The sequence below is a fragment of the Chelonia mydas genome, chromosome 1 (genome assembly GCF_015237465.2).
Source record: "Chelonia mydas isolate rCheMyd1 chromosome 1, rCheMyd1.pri.v2, whole genome shotgun sequence".
In the NCBI taxonomy this organism is placed as follows: domain Eukaryota; kingdom Metazoa; phylum Chordata; order Testudines; family Cheloniidae; genus Chelonia; species Chelonia mydas.
This window is the reverse complement of record NC_057849.1, coordinates 28,562,362-28,578,255: the sequence shown is the minus strand read 5'-3', so window position 1 is coordinate 28,578,255 and position 15,894 is coordinate 28,562,362. Positions and strand designations below refer to the sequence as shown.

Genomic DNA, 15,894 nt, shown 5'->3' with positions numbered 1-15,894 from the left:
CCACAAGTACTCCTTTTCTTTTTGTGAATACAGACTAACACAGCTGCTATTCTGAAAAAAGTGCCTTATCAGTCATCCATTCTTTTTTTAAATCAACGAAACAATAACTTCCCGACTTCTTCTTCTAAGGTTACATTTTTGATTCAGAGATTTCTGAACCTGTGCATTAAGCCACCATTCTCTAAAAATCTAGAGCTGGGCAAATAATGAATTTTTCGGTGCACTGGCAATTCCAAATAATAATAAAAAAAGACCGTACATTATCATTATGAATGGCTATGAATTGCCACTGTGAATTATTACTGGGCTAGGGAATGAGTGGGAATGACTCTGCAGTTCTGAGGGCAGTGGTTATCAACCAGGGGTAAGTGTACCCCTGGGGGTACGCAGAGGTCTTCCAGGGGGTATGTCAACCCATCTAGATATTTGCTTAGTTTTACAACAGGCTACATGAAAAGCTCTAGTGAAGTCAGTGCAAACTAAAATTTCATACAATGACTTGTTTATACTGCTCTATAGACTATATCAGTGTTTCTCAACCTTGGGGGTGGGTGTCACAATTTATTTTATAATTATACAGTAAAAATGAGAAAGGAAACAATTTGTCAGTGCTAGGGTGCTGTGCCACTTTTGTATTTTTATGTCTGACTTTGTAAGCAAGTACTTTAAGTGAGGTGAAACTGGGGGTACGCAAGACAAGTCAGCCTCCTGAAAGGAGTACAGTAGTCTGGCAAGGCGGAGAACCCCTGGGTTAGGGCACTAACCTGAGATGTGGGAGATCCCAAATTCAATCCCTGCTCCAATGACTATTTAATTTATTTATAAAAGGTGGAACAACTTCAAGAGCAGAGACTGAAACTCACACCAGACTATCTCAGTGGCGAGGGGTGCTCTCCTGCAATGTGGGAGATCCATGTTTAAATCCCTTCTCCCTATCAGGCATGGGGGGAACTGAACCTGGGTCTCCCAGATGAGTGCTCTAACCACTAGGCTAAAAGTTATAATGAAGGCACCTTCTCCTCCTATTGTTTTGTGACTCCACCCCCAAAAACAGAAATACAATCACAGAAATGTAGAGCTGGAATGGACTTCAGGAAGTCATTTGTCCATCCCCCCCACAATGAGGAAGGATTAAGTATATTTAGACCATCCATGGTGGGTGTTTGTGTAGCTTTAAATTCCAGCCATTGGTTCTTGTTGTGCTGTTCTCTGTTAGATTAAACAGTCCTTTAATACCCACCTGGAAAATACTTAAATGCCATAATCAAGTCACCTCTCAATCTTCTTTTTGATAAGATAAATAGATGGAGCACTTTCAGTTTCTCAATGTAAGCACTTTTCCCAACCCTCAAATCATTTCTGTGGTTCTTTTCTGAACCCTCTCCAATATTTCAGCATCCTTTTAAAAATGTGCACTGGACGCGTTATGCCAGTATCAGTCTCACCAATGCTGTAAACAAAGATAAAATCTTGATTCTTCTAAATTGTTAAAAAAAATTAAATTTGCATTTTTAAAATTCCCTATCCAACTACAATCCCAAACGCTCCTTAACCATCCCCTTTGTCTCCTCTGGGAAAAGTGACCCTGGATTCGCTTATTACTTTTATATAATTTATTGTATCTATTTCTTCCCCCCGCCCCCACTTCTTTGTAGCTTGTACCCAACTGCCTTTCCTCTATCTAGCATTAGTTTGTCCTTTTTTAAAAAGGAACCAGTATCTCCACAACTCCCTCAGATAATGGGCCGTCCCACTGCAGAATTCTCTTCTCCCTGTGGGATATCTGCCCTGTGTGGAGCTGATAGATTGGGGCCCTAAGGGTTCCCCAAGGTGCCAGGGCAGATCCATACATGTGTGAGATGCAATAAGGTAGAAAGTCCATTGATCAGTTATAGAGAATGTATTCTGATATCACTAAAGTAAAGGCTGTGAAAGTGCCACTAAAGCCTGCCAGTTACCTAACTTCCTACTCAATAACCCATTTGTCTCACCTCCCCAACCCAAAAATCAATCTCTGAACCACACAGTAAAGCTCACTTGAGCCGCAATCACTGAACATCGGTTAGTAACTTTGAACCCAAAACACTTCAGCAGCTATACGTACACACATCACTACTGAAATGCAGACACAGCTGGGGTGAAAGACACCAGCCAACTACCACACAGCATCCTCATGTTTAATAGCCATTCAGAGCTGGGGCAACATCCCATTTTAAGATCTCACCTAACAGTCACCCTGTACAGGGAACTGCATAGCATTTAATTCCAGCCTCTGGAACAAGCTACAAAGGGAAGTGATGGCTTCTCCCGCTCTTGATGTCTTCAGATCAAAACTGGATGCACTAGACTCCCTGTAATACTTTGATCTATTAGCATAATCCTGCTCATTTTGAAATCAATGGCAAAACTCTTATTGATTTCACAGGCAGTAGAATTGGGCTGATTGCAAAAATATGAATATTTATTTACAGGTGTAACTCTCAGGAATGTCCTTAATAGTTGTTACTTAATTTACTGGGTGCCCGTAGCAGCTAGACATTTATAACAATTTCTTTAAAATATATTATGTAAAACTCTGGGACGCTTCCACTAGGGAGCATTAAAGACCCTCTTCTGATGTCTTCACAAATGGCAGGAAGTGGGCTGTCATTTTCCCAGGAATTAAAAGACACACAGACATACACACACACAAAGCCACTACAACTCATATCAAGTAAATGTATCTTACACCAGACCCTGGGGATCATGAGAGACAGGCGTGGGAAGAACATCAAAGGGACCAAATTCCACCGATAGGGTGCTTGGGTGACAATGCCCTGCCACCGCCCCTGAACAGTTCAGCCCTGAGCGGGGACAACGAGACTCTCCCAGGCATTAAGCACCAGGGTGGGGTGCTCAGAAATACTTCAGGCAGACGGGGGCAGAGGCATCAATCTCGTCCATCATTGGGCCCTAGATCATACAAACTTCGCTCCTGGCCACCATGAACCTGTTACTGTGGCTCAGCCTGGCCCACTAGCTCTGGGGACCCCCTGGTGGATGTTGTCATTAACAGCAAGCTGTTAGGAGGGGGGCATTGGGATCGGTTTCTGCCCCGGTAACTGTCAGCAAGGCCAATGGGGGGGGAGGGGGGGCAGGAGGGCCAGTTGGCCTGGGCCTCAAGCTCAAGCGTGGGGGGTGGGTCCTCAAATTTAGACACTTGTTAATTTTTTGGCATTTGGTAAGTTTCGCAACTTGTTTTTATGCGGGTCCCTATTGGACCAAAACGTGGCCCCCTCTCTCAGCTGAGAGCTGCAAAGTTCAGCAAATACGAGAGGCCAGAAGCATTTGTTCAATAAAGAAATATTCAAATTCTGTCTCCCTCCTTTTCTGGTGCCTTATTCTGTTTTCACCTGTCGTCGTGTTTTATCTTTACGATCGCTGGGGGGCTTCGACGGCTAGCAGTGGCCCGGGCCTCTCTGGACCTCTGAGGGGGCCGGACTGTCAGGGCATGACACCCCCCCCGCCAAAGCTAAACCAGACAAACCGACGGGAAAAGCACCGGCCGCAGGGGAGAGACCGGACGAGGCGGGTCTCGCCCTCAGGCCTCGTCACAGGTCGGGCCACACTGCAGCCCGCCCGGCTCCCCAGGCCCTGTGCCCGTTCACGGACTCGGACCCCCTCCGAAGCATCCAGCCTGGCGCCCTGCACCGCACAGGCTCCGGACCCTGCCCCCTCTCGGGCTGGGGTCGCAGACGCTCTGCGTGAGGAGCTGCCGCCCTCGCGAGCTAGGTGCAGGGCGGCGGGCGACGACGGAACCACAGCACCCACTCCAGGCGCAGAGCGAGGGAACTTCCGCCCCGGTAACCGTCATGGCAGAGCAGCGCCCGCGCAGTCACGTCACGTCACGTGACGTGGCTCCCCCTCGCCGAGAAGGCGTGAGCCCCGCCTCTTCTGACCTCTCTATGGTGCTTCCCTGAGCGGGTCCGTGTCTATGGTTTGCGCGCGGTGGCCTGTGGGAAGGCGGATGAGTTATGGCCTAGGGACTGGCCGAGCGCGCGTAGCTGGCCTGGGAGCGGGGCAGCGGCGGGGGGGACCCGCTGTGTCTAAGGTGAGTCCTGGCGCCGGGTGCTCCTGGGGGCAAGGGGGAGCCCTGGGTGTGGAGGCCGTGAGAGGGGGCATGTTGCGGATGGGGGGAGCCATGTTGGGGGGCGGCTCTGAGGAAGGGGGAGGGGTTCTTTGGGGGGGGGCGGCTCTGATGGCGGGGGCCGTGTGGCGGAGTGGAGGGGGTCATTGACGGAAGGGGCTGAGGGGGAGCTGGAGAGGAAGGCGAGGGGGCTGATTTGGGGGCGCGGTGCCTTTGATGGGGGAAAACGGGGCATCTCTGTGCAGGGGGCAGGAGGAGGGGGGGGCAGTCAAGGGCTACGCCGTTAGTGGAGACTTTAGCTTCAATGATGACATTTTACATAGTTCTTTTCACTTGGACTGTGTCCTAAATGGAGTTTAAACACCATTCCACAGTTAAAATAACATGCAATAGGAGGGTGCGAGGTTACTGCTAATATCTAGCTCTTATATAACGTTTTCTATCAAAGCCCTTTACCAAGGAGGTCGGTATCATTATCCACATATTATTGATGGGGAAGGTGAGGCACAGAAAAAGGCAGTAACTTGCTTGAGGTGACCCAACAGGCCAGCTGGGCCTCCTGAGTCCCAATGCTCTAGCTACTAGGCCAGTGGTTCTCAAGCTTTTTTTTTTCGCGGACCACTTGAAAATTGCTGAGGGTCTCGGTGGATCACTTAATGATCTTTCCAAATGTTGTTTGTACCGTTAGCTAACTATTGTAAAGCGCTTTGGGTAAAAAGCACCATATAAAAAAAACTTTAATAATAATTAACTGCTTTATTCAACAAATAATAAAATATGAGTTGTGTGCTTTATCAGTAGTCTTACCTTTCTAATATGATGGATGTGCCCTCTCTCCTCCAAGGCAGCCCCCGAGCTGAGGCTTGGAAGGAGGGCCGTCTCTTGCCGCAACCCTGGAGCTGGGGAAAATCACCTCTTTCTCTGGCCGCCGCAGCCCTGCATGTCCCAAATCCCCCCCCTCCACTCTTCTCAGCCAGTTGCCCCTCCCGTCTACCCCGTATTCCCCCCAAGGCCACCACCTCACCTTACATGTGCATCTTCTCCAGGGTACAGGCACCTAATTAGTGGAGTGGATCCACCAATTAGGTGGATGGCCTTTCATTCTTTCGTGTGCAGCCACCCAGGCACGCACATTAGAGGGAACTATTCGCGAACCGCCTGAATGGAGCTCGCGGACCACAGTTTGAGAACCTCTGCACTAGGCTATAGTGCCTTCCAGGGAGAAAGAAGATGCAGTGCTCAAAAACTAATATTTACATGCACCTGGGCATGTTGGATAAATCAAGATGGATCTGTGATGCATAAAAAGTTTTAGGCACTTTTTATGAAGAAACTTAAATGTAATGCTCCTGCTTGTACAAATGTATATAGAGATTATAAAGTGTCTCTCTTTGGATGTTTAGATAAGAGTTGAAATGAGATGGGAAGGTCTAGAAAGGCAGATCTACAAAACAGGAAATAAGAAAAGGAGTACTTGTGGCACCTTAGTGAGCTGTAGCTCATGAAAGCTTATGCTCAAATAAATTTGTTAGTCTCTAAGGTGCCACAAGTACTCCTTTTCTTTTAGTGAATACAGACTAACACGGCTGCTACTCTGAAAACAGGAAATGTAGAAGAGAGAGTTTGCTCGTGCCGTTGATGACAACCTTGTGTTGAGGGAAATGACAGAAAGCTAGTAACAGAGGTTTTCATATGTTATCATAGTGTCTCATTTGAGATAAACTAACATTTGACTAATTTATAGACATTAATTATAGATTACTTTGCATGTGTGATTTGACTTGAGTGATATTGACTCATATTTTTGAGAAGAAAAAAATGGAAATCTATTGACTTTTTATAATACTTTGTCTTTCTTGAAAGGAGTTTTCTATATATGTAATAATCTCATGTCCTTTGTTTCTTTTCCCTTTCCTGACAGATTCATGAAAATCTGAATAGGTTATTCAGTTAACTAAAATGTTCCTCAGATGCAGCACTGTTTGCCAAGTTGTAGTTTACACTCTTTAACTGTAGCAAGAGCTGTGGTTGCTGCTATAACTCCATGAGAAATGTACTTCTTCAATTAATGCCTTTCATTATGAATAGTGGTAATTACCAAATTTTTATATTTGTTCTTGAAGTAATTAAGATGACAACAGCAGCGAGGCCAACATTTGAACCTGCAAGAGGAGGAAGAGGAAAAGGAGAAGGAGATTTAAGTCAACTGTCCAAACAATATTCCAGCAGAGATCTTCCTTCTCATACTAAAATTAAATACAGGTAAAGGCCAGTTTCTTTTCTTGCAGAACATGGTGTACAGTGAATTATTCTCAGACTTGCACTGCTACTGAAAGAGAAATATCACAGATAATATTTACATATTAAACACTGATAAAGTACTTAGCACTATACAGACGCAAAATAAGGGCATTGCACCTGCCACAGTGAGGGTGCAGAGATGGAAGACAGAAGAGTTTCCAGTCTGAAGAGCAAACACTGAAAATAGGATGTACTGGAAGTAATTGTAATATTTTAATATATATTGTATTTACTTGTTTCTTGTGGGCACCACAGCAGAACTTAGTCTTTAGAAGGGGCCAGAATAAGAAAAGGGTGAACTGTCTTGAGCAGAGCACTCTATGCATAAGGGAAAAGATACAGGGTCATGTGAAGGAAGGAGGAGGAGATGATGTCTTATTCATCATTATCATAATCATCACCAAGGCTGGTATTTGCAGAGCAAAGAAGCTGATGGGAGGCATGCTAAAAGATGGAATAAGAGATGTGTGCTGGGGTGGGGTTCTTAAGGGCCTTACAAGCCAGGACAGAGGTTTTAAATTGACACATTGGGCAAAAAGGAGCCTGCAGAGAAAGTCAAAGGTGGGGAATAATGAAGTCCCATTGGGCAAGAAAGATGATTTTTACAATTGTGTTTTGGAAGGGCAGAAGGTGAGCAACACGGGTGTCACACAGGCTACAGAAGAGAAGGTTTTAATAATCAGTATGGAAAATAATTCATTCATGAAATGATCTGTTTACAGTTGGGACAGAGAGGAGTGGTTGGATCTTCAATATGTTGTGGAGGAAGAAATGGCAAGTTTTGATTATCGTTTGAGATAGAAACTCAAGATTTAAAGACAGTGTCAATTTGAAATTCAATTTTTTTTTTTTAAACAGTTAAACGTAGCTGATATTACACTTGTCTGAGTTCCCCGGACCCTCCACTGCAAATTTTTGTTATTTTACGCTCTCACTTCATTACCTTTTGAAATAATTTGTTCATCTCTCTTGCTATGTGCAAGACTCATAGGTGAGAAATGGAGCATGCTGGAAATATAACAAAACTGTACACAAAATCCTGTCAAAAGCACAGTATAAAAATGGTGGTGTTTCTCTACTTTTTAGTTAAAATTTTAGGTGTTTGTAGCAATAATATAGAAGACATTGTCAGACAAATATGGTTTTTTAAAGTTAATGTTTTTGCTTGAAATGGAAGACAAGTAGGATGTGTCATACTGGTTTTTCACTTTCTCAGATAAGTAACAATGGGGAAAATACATGCATAAGCACATGCTGAATATTTTAACAAATCTTCTGGGTGCTTTTTAATAGTGTCGTCTTTATGTCCCTGTTCTCCAGCTGATCTGAAGGATGGCTTTGTTAAATAGTACTGCATCATTGAACCTTGTTGCAGTGTTTTAGTCTCCCTTGTTCTGTTTTGAATGACATGTCGTATTTGGGGTTCTTGTGGCTGTATCAGCCACAAGCCACTCAGATATGAGATCTGCAAATCCTGATTATTGTTTATACAGTAAGAAAATGAGCAAATTACTTCACCATAAAAACAGATATGTGTATACAGTATATTAATAGCTGCTTGAATCTGGGTTTCGTCCAGGCACTGTGTACACTTATTTCCAGAACAGAGGAGTGAAATGAATCATTGCTCACTTTATTCATTTTAGTTCTTTTTAAGTTTTCCACAGAAAATTCAACACTCCTGAAAAAGGCTTGCATTAATATGTGTCAAATATGAATGTGCTGTTGCTCTTGGCTGAGATCTCTTAAATATGCATGGTGTATCTGTAATATTTTATTGAAGCTGTTATTTCCATTTGCCCCCTCTTCCCACTTGTTTGTTCTTCTAGAACACAAGTTAGTGAATCATCTAATTTGCAGGTAGATAAACCATCTCTCTGCAAGGATAAACTATAGTCCTCTGATACATCTATCTGGGATTAACTGAAAACACATTTTAGTCTTGATCTTATCTGAAGAGGCCTGGAAAACCTTATGTGCTCAGCAATAACTTGGGATGTTATAACTGTCAGAGAGAGAATGTCGGCCAGAATGTCAGGTCCTGGTGAATGTTGGCTAGGACATGATACTTGTATAATACACTACTAGGTGTCTTAGAAATACCTAAGAGAGATGGATAGAGTCATTCCCTGTTTTTACAGAAATTCTGTGATGTCTTTAAAATCCATTTGAAAGCCACTGGAAACTGGATGAAGTTTTAATGTTACTGAAGCATGTGGGGAATGCACCTTGAATGGTGTCTCATGCTGCTTGTATAGCTCTGCAGAATCTTTCTGACTTCTGGTAACTAGCTCTTCATTCCAGAACTTTCAGGCCCACGGGAGCAAATGCTACAAACTGGGAACTGTCTGCTTCACCTTCCTTTTCTTATTTTTTTTTCATTGCCTGTTCTAGACAGACCACGCAGGATGCCCCTGAGGAGGTGCGTAACCGTGACTTCAGAAGAGAACTGGAGGAGAGAGAACGAGTCGCTGTAAGAGAAAAGAACAGAGACAGACCAGCAAGAGGTGAAATGAAACTTCTACTAAACAGAAAGTTACATTCTGTAATGAATCCATACGCTTCTGTCAGGATATCATGGGGACAGAATCCATGACCTACTGGAGCTGAAGGAGAACCTTCGTCACTAATATTAAAACACATACCATCTATGGGCCAGCCACTAAAGCATGACTGTTACATATATGTTGCCAGTTAATGACCATACTAAAGGAGTTTTGATTCTTGTCCTGCTTGGGGGAAACACATTTTGTGGATATTTTTTTAGCCTTGGCGAGACAAATACATTACAAAATATGTGAGATTGTCAGTGGATAATGGAGAATTCCTCTGAAATTAATATTTCATATAACTCTTTGATTGTGTTCTATAGTGCTGATGTATGTGAAAATTTAGGCACTACTGATTGTGTGGATCATCTAAAATGCATCTAGATACTTAAACGATACTCGTGGTAAGAAAATAGGGACATTCAAACTCTATGGGCTGAAGAAGCTGTGCTGATACGGTCCAGACTGCCAGTGTTTAGAAGCAGCCCATATGCAAGACTGAGGGTTCCAGTCTCCTTGGGATATGTGGAGTTGGGAGGGTGCAGTGCAGCCACCTCTGCTGGCCCCATTTCCTCTTCAAATAATGACATGAAGAAACTCTACAAAATGAACCTCTTGAGTATTTTGGGGTGCCAGTTCCACTGCCGTGGGATGTCTGTACGAGGGAGGTCAGTGCAGGCATCAAGTTACTTGATTCCAGAAGTTAGATGTTGCAGGGTCAAGTTTGGTGATTCTGCTTTACTGTCTATCTTATTAACTTGTCCTAATGTTCATAAATTTTCCTTTTTTAACTTCTCAGAGCACACCACATCCTCTTCGGTGTCTAAGAAACCTCGATTAGATCAGATTCCTGCAGCAAACCTTGATGCAGATGATCCACTCACAGATGTATGTATTTTCAGTTCTCCTCCCCAGATGTCTTGCTTTTCCTTAGGGTACTCAATAGTTGTACATATTGCATTAGGAGATATGTTAAGGACCAGACTACCAGATAATGGTTCCAGGACATCTGGTCTCTTTCTTTAACAAGTTACCATAACTGGAGTTCAGTGGAATGTAGAATTGTTCGGAGGACCCTGTTTTCACACCCTAACAGCAGTTTGAAGAAATCACTTTTTACACACCGCTGGCAGTAGCTAGGAAGCTGAGGGAGAGGGGTAGAATAGAAGGCTCTGGCTGGTAGATAATGAGGATCTTCCTTCCAACAGTTATTGGGAAAGAAGTGACTTTAAATCAAAACTTAGGTAGCTAGAGTTTCTGATGCTGATGTGCCACACTCTTACTCTCATTATTTTGTAATATTAAAATTACTTCCTTTCGTGCTGCTCTGGGTGCATGTGGCACATTTGATAGCACAATATTAATTTTGCTTCTAAGTAGTACTTGGAAGTTCCATTCAAGGCCACCTTGTGCTAGTTACTATACACTCCTTTAGCAAAAAGACAGTTCCTGCTCCAAACAGTTTACAGTTTTAGCATACCACTAGAGACAACTCATGAATTAAAATCAAACAAGGAATGAGGGAGGTTGAGGTACAAGTGAAAGGATTGTTTGGTGTCAGTAATTGTATCAGCAGGCCAACTGCCTAACCGTTGGATGCAAGTAATGAATTGCATAGTCTGGATAAGAACAAATGCGTCCATTTGTGCCTTGCTTTTAGTGTTGAAGGACAAAAGAATAATGTGTATTACACTTGCTGTCATTGCAACCTCCAAAACACTTCAGGAATCCACTTCCAGCAAATTCTAGTCTTACTTAGGCAGTCCTGGTTTTACAATGTTTGGGCAAAATATTTGGTTCTGTGTAATTTCTTTTTCCGGAGTAAATGTATACTTTTCACAATAGACAGCTGGTTTTATGAAATGGAATGAAGTAACCAACCCACCATTTCCTCCTGTTAGGAAGATGATGAAGATGAGGATTTTGATGAAGAGAGCGATGACGATACTGCGGCTCTTCTGGCTGAACTAGAAAAAATCAAAAAAGAGAGAGCTGAGGAGCAGGCCCGAAAGGTAAAAACTCACCAGTTAAATAGGCTCTTTGCTTGAAAATTAATTTTAAAAAAATGCAGTTTCACAGTATACTAGAAACCATACTGAAAGTGATAGAGTGTAGAACTCTTAAAAACAAGTAAGAAGCACATTTTAATACTGCAGTAGCCCTTTAAAAGGACATTTACCAGGAATACATTTCTTATTTAAATTTTTTTATGGGGTGAACTTAGTACTCGATTAAAGGGAAGGCCAATGGCAGCAGATGGAGTCAGGCATGGGATGGGGTACTGAGCAAACCAATGCACTTCATCCCTTAACAACCTTTGAGTTCCTGTGCCAAGTGGTTCTTGACTAAAGGCTGCCAGTTTGCCAAACTGTGTTACGGTTTTGATAAGTACTTCTGGAGATTTGACTAAGGCCACTCAAGGTGAACGAGGTAATATCTTTTATTAGACCAATAAATAGGTCAGATATAGAGCGATCGCTTTATGAAAAGTGTTCACCCACAAGTGATGTGATGCTTTTGTCTTTTCATTTTCCTGGGTGAGTTAATTTGATAGCATAATGATTGTCTGGTTTCACCCACATAGTTGCTATTGGGGCATTTAGTGCACTGGATGAGGTATATAACATGTTGTGATAGGCATGTGTAGGACCCATGGATATTGAAAGGTGTGTTGTGGAGAGTGTTGATCATGTAGCAGTGGAGCAATGTCTGCAGGTTTTGTATCTGTTCTTCTGGCAGGATCTGGTGCCACTTTGAGTTGGTGTATTCTGGTCTGTGGGGAGCTGCTTCTGATGATGAGCTTGGAGAGATTGGTCCATTGAAGGCCAAAAAAGGGGGTTCAGGAAAGATTTACTTCAGGATGGAGTCCCCATCAAATATGGAGGTGGTTGTTTGACGATACCCCATATGGGTTCCAGTGTGGGGTGGTAGGTGGAGTGTCTTTGTTTAGTGAAGGCAGTTTTGAGTGTATTACGGTCTATATCCCAGACTTTCTCTTTAGAGCATATTCTATGGTACCTGAGTGCCTGGCTGTAAATAACAGATTTCAGGTAACAGAACTTGGTCCAATAAAAGATATTACTTCATCCACCTTGTCTCTCTTGGACCCTGGGACCAACACGGATACAATACAACTCCATAAGACAGTTTCATTTGAACTTAGAGTTGGCATAGCTGGCTGCTATGCCAGCCTCGTCAGTAGCCCCTGGTGTAAGGGAGGGGAAGAGGTATGACTGGAATGCAGTGTGTTCTAGTAATCTCTGGCTGCCAAACATCTCTCTGGGGGGGGGGCGTCATTGTTCACTGGGGTACTCTAGAACAGCCTATTATGTCACAGCCATTTTAGAATAAGCGAAAATTGGGGACCTGCAACAAAGTCCTTTGTGACCTTCCTTCTCACTGGATACAGCTGAGCATCTAGCTTCTAGTGTTGATAGCACAGGAAATTATTTTCAGACTTCTGTAGGGTGTTATAAACAGGGAAATAAGAAATGCAAATCTGTTAGTTTATGGTGCCTCTCATCCCAAGAAAACCCAAATACTTTAGCTATGCTCTTGCAATGCCACCGTTCAGTTGTGTGCCATTGGTCATGGTTGTCCAGAAGTTTGGAATGGTGTCCCAAGTCCTGTGCTTAACAGAATTTAAAGGTGTGTTGTTAGAATGTTCTAGAACATTTTGAAGGTCTGGTATAAACAAGGCACTGTAAACTTCAATTTGACCAGTTTTGCACATGTTGAAACCTAGGCCTCCCCCCAAGCTTTACTCAACCAGCTTCGCATGTTACAGTAGGGGTGCCCAACCTACAGCCCATGGGCCGTACATGGCCCACCAGAGCATTTCATAAGGCCCGCGGCAATATACACAAAAAAACAAATTGGCCATTAGTATAATCATGGAAAGTTGAAGGGGTGAATCAGCCCTGGTTGGGTTTGAAGCTGTGGTTCTACTATTGATATTCCAAATACCTGCTGCTGAGCCTACCAAACTAGTCCATTTTTAACATTTAAACTGTACTTGAAAGCGTCTTTCTCTTACCTCTGTGCCTAGGAATTGCAGCAAGTACCATATGTAATGATAGCCAGGAATCTGAAACTATGCTCTGCAATAGTAACTTGGCCTAGCAGGACATATTTAACAGCCTGGCAGCCTTACCTCAGAATTTTCCTGCTTCAAAATTTATTTAAACACAGTGAGTTCAGTGTATCTGTTTTTGCAGTAGTATGAAGAGACTTTTGTTTCTGTGATCCTAGAGAAGGTGGTTCTTACAAGGAAAACTTATAATTTCAATTTGACTGAAAGTTTGAATTATAATTCTGTATCCATTAAATAGTTTAGTTTGTTACATTCACACTGATGTACAGATGGCTTTGCGTTGGGAATTTAATAGTTTGGAATTGCTGTGCACAGAAGTGTATTTCTAGATTTATATTATACAAAAGTGGCGGTGTGGGAATTACATTTCTAAAGGTACACTTTATGTGCCACTAGAGGGCACTTGAAGCTGTGACGTATATAACACAAAAATCATCTGGCTTTTGCTGGCTTTTTTTTTAACCTGCTAATATTCTTTATCCTCACTGTAATCCTCTTTTTGAGAGTAAGTCAGTGTGTAACAATTCATGTATAGACAGTGACCTAAAATGAATCCATGTTTCCTCCTAAGAAGAAATGCTAAGTAAATATTATTGGATATGGTGGTATATGTTGTCACACACTTGCTTTATATTTTAGTGGGAAGGAGATGTCTGTTCTTCGCTACTGACTCTCAGCCAGTGCCTGAAAAATATCCTATATGTAGGCATAAAAGCATAAAATATTTTAGTAAATATTGATGACTTCAAAGTACTTTGGAATTTTTTTTATAGCACTAATCTGAAAATTAAGTCCGTACTAATCAAAATTGTGTATAAAAGACACGATTTGCAGAATATTCTGAAATAATATAAATTGACATAATTGAATATGGCTCCCTCTTACTGTCATGGGAGGCATAAAAACCCTGTTAGTGAGATCAAGTTAAGGAGACTTCATTATGATGGCAACAGTAAAGATAAACATTAAATTTAAAAACAAAAAAGCGTGTTCCCCATCCAAGTGTTCTCCTGTCCTTCGGCACTTAGAATGGATTAAATGGAAAGCTTGCAAAAGATCAGGAAAAGATAAAGTAGCCATTTTAATTTAAGAGGAAGCAGAAGTAGGGATTTGAATTCCAGAAATCTCTAGGATGGATCATCTTTTTTTGCTAAAAGAAGTGGACAAAAGGGGATGAAAACTCTATTTTCACAGCTACCGCATTGGTCCATGGAGAGGGTTCGCTCTCCTCTCCCACCCCGAATTAGCTGCATGCCCTCTTCACTAGCTTAGCTCCCATTGTCTTATTCCCTCATCCCTCACTTCCTGGCAGCATTTGGAGAATTACTGTATACATTTATACATATTACTGTACAGGGTAGTATACACAAACCCATGTACAGTATACTGTACTTTATGTGCGATTTAAGGGATTTTCAAGGGTAATTTTGACTATTCACAATTTTCGCCTTACGCGTTGACTTTAGAACATAACCCCCGCGTAAGATGCGACTCCACTGTACTGCAGAAAGGGATCTGGGGGTAATAGTGGACCACAAGTTAAATATGAGTCAGCAATGTAACACTGTTGCAAAAAAAGCAAACATAATTATGGGATTTATTAGCAAGAGTATTGTAAGCAAGACACAAGAAGTAATTCTTCTGCTCTACTCCACGCTGATTAGGCCTCAACTGGAGTATTGTGTCCAGTTCTGGGCACCACATTTCAGGAAAGATGTGGAGAAATTGGAGAAAGTCCAGAGACGAGCAACAAAAATGATTAAAAGTCTAGAAAACATGACCTTTGAGGGGAGATTGAAAAAATTGGGTTTGTTTAGTCTGGAGAAGAGAAGACTGAGAGGGGACATAACAGTTTTCAAATACATAAAAGGTTGTTACAAGGAGGAGGGAGAAAAATTGTTGCTCTTAACCTCTGAGGATAGGACAAGAAGCAATGGGCTTAAATTGTTTAGGTTGAACATTAGGAAAAACTTCCTAACTGTCAGAGTGGTTAAGCACTGGAATAAATTGCCTAGGGAGGTGGAGGAATCTCCATTATTGGGGATTTTTAAGAGCAGGTTGGACAAACACCTGTCAGGGATGGTCTAGATAATACTTAGTCCTACGTTGAGTGCAAGGGACTGGACTAGATGACCTCTCGAGGTCCCTTCCAGTTCTGTGATTCTAATACAGACAACAAAAAGGATTCAGGAAATGTTTTTTGACAGATTCCTTACTAGGCATATGAACACAGAACTCTGAGTAATAATTCATTTAAACTACAATACAGAACTTTATTTCCTGCACCTCTCAGAAGCAGTGCAAAGGCTTGGGGGAGTCAGGGATAATGAAGGACCTGAGGGAGAGGCAAGTAAATTGCTGGGAAGGAGCCTGGGCGTGAATTTGTAAGGTTGTTGGGTGTGGGTGGGAAAAGTATGGAACAGGTTTTTTGGACGGGGGGTTAGGAGGAATTGATAGCTTCCCACATGCAGACCCTGGCTGACCCCTAGCTTCTCCCATTCAGTCAGGCACATTTACCCCTGTCCCCATGTGTTTCTACAGTCCCATGTGTCCGTGTACCCCCCTGTCCACATGTATCCCTCCACCCCCACTCAGACACGCACTCCCCATGTGGCCCTGCACCCCTCCCCCATGCCTATGTAGCTCTGCACCTCCCTCCCCTCTGTGGCCTTGTGCCTCCATTCCCATTCAACCCCTGTCCCAATCTGTCCTCCCCTACTAGCCTTTATGAGCTCCTATCTGACCACCCCAGCATCCCACTCTGTCTGTCTCGCCATAGCCCCTGTCTCCTGACCTGGCCTTCTGTGAAGAAGGCAGGCTCTTCC

At 42.9% G+C, this 15,894-nt stretch overlaps 1 protein-coding gene across 1 annotated transcript in view; it reads left to right on the top strand.

Moving 5' to 3' along the window:
* Positions 1 to 3,581: 3,581 nt before the first annotated feature.
* CWC15 (CWC15 spliceosome associated protein homolog) overlaps positions 3,582 to 15,894 on the top strand; it is a 38,177-nt gene continuing 25,864 nt past the window's right edge. The window contains exons 1-5 of the mRNA XM_037889738.2: positions 3,582 to 4,090; positions 6,250 to 6,388; positions 8,822 to 8,934; positions 9,776 to 9,864; positions 10,878 to 10,988. Of these exons, the coding sequence (XP_037745666.1) occupies positions 6,258 to 6,388; positions 8,822 to 8,934; positions 9,776 to 9,864; positions 10,878 to 10,988 (444 nt within the window). The 5' untranslated portion in view covers positions 3,582 to 4,090; positions 6,250 to 6,257. The remainder of the gene's footprint in view (positions 4,091 to 6,249; positions 6,389 to 8,821; positions 8,935 to 9,775; positions 9,865 to 10,877; positions 10,989 to 15,894) is intronic.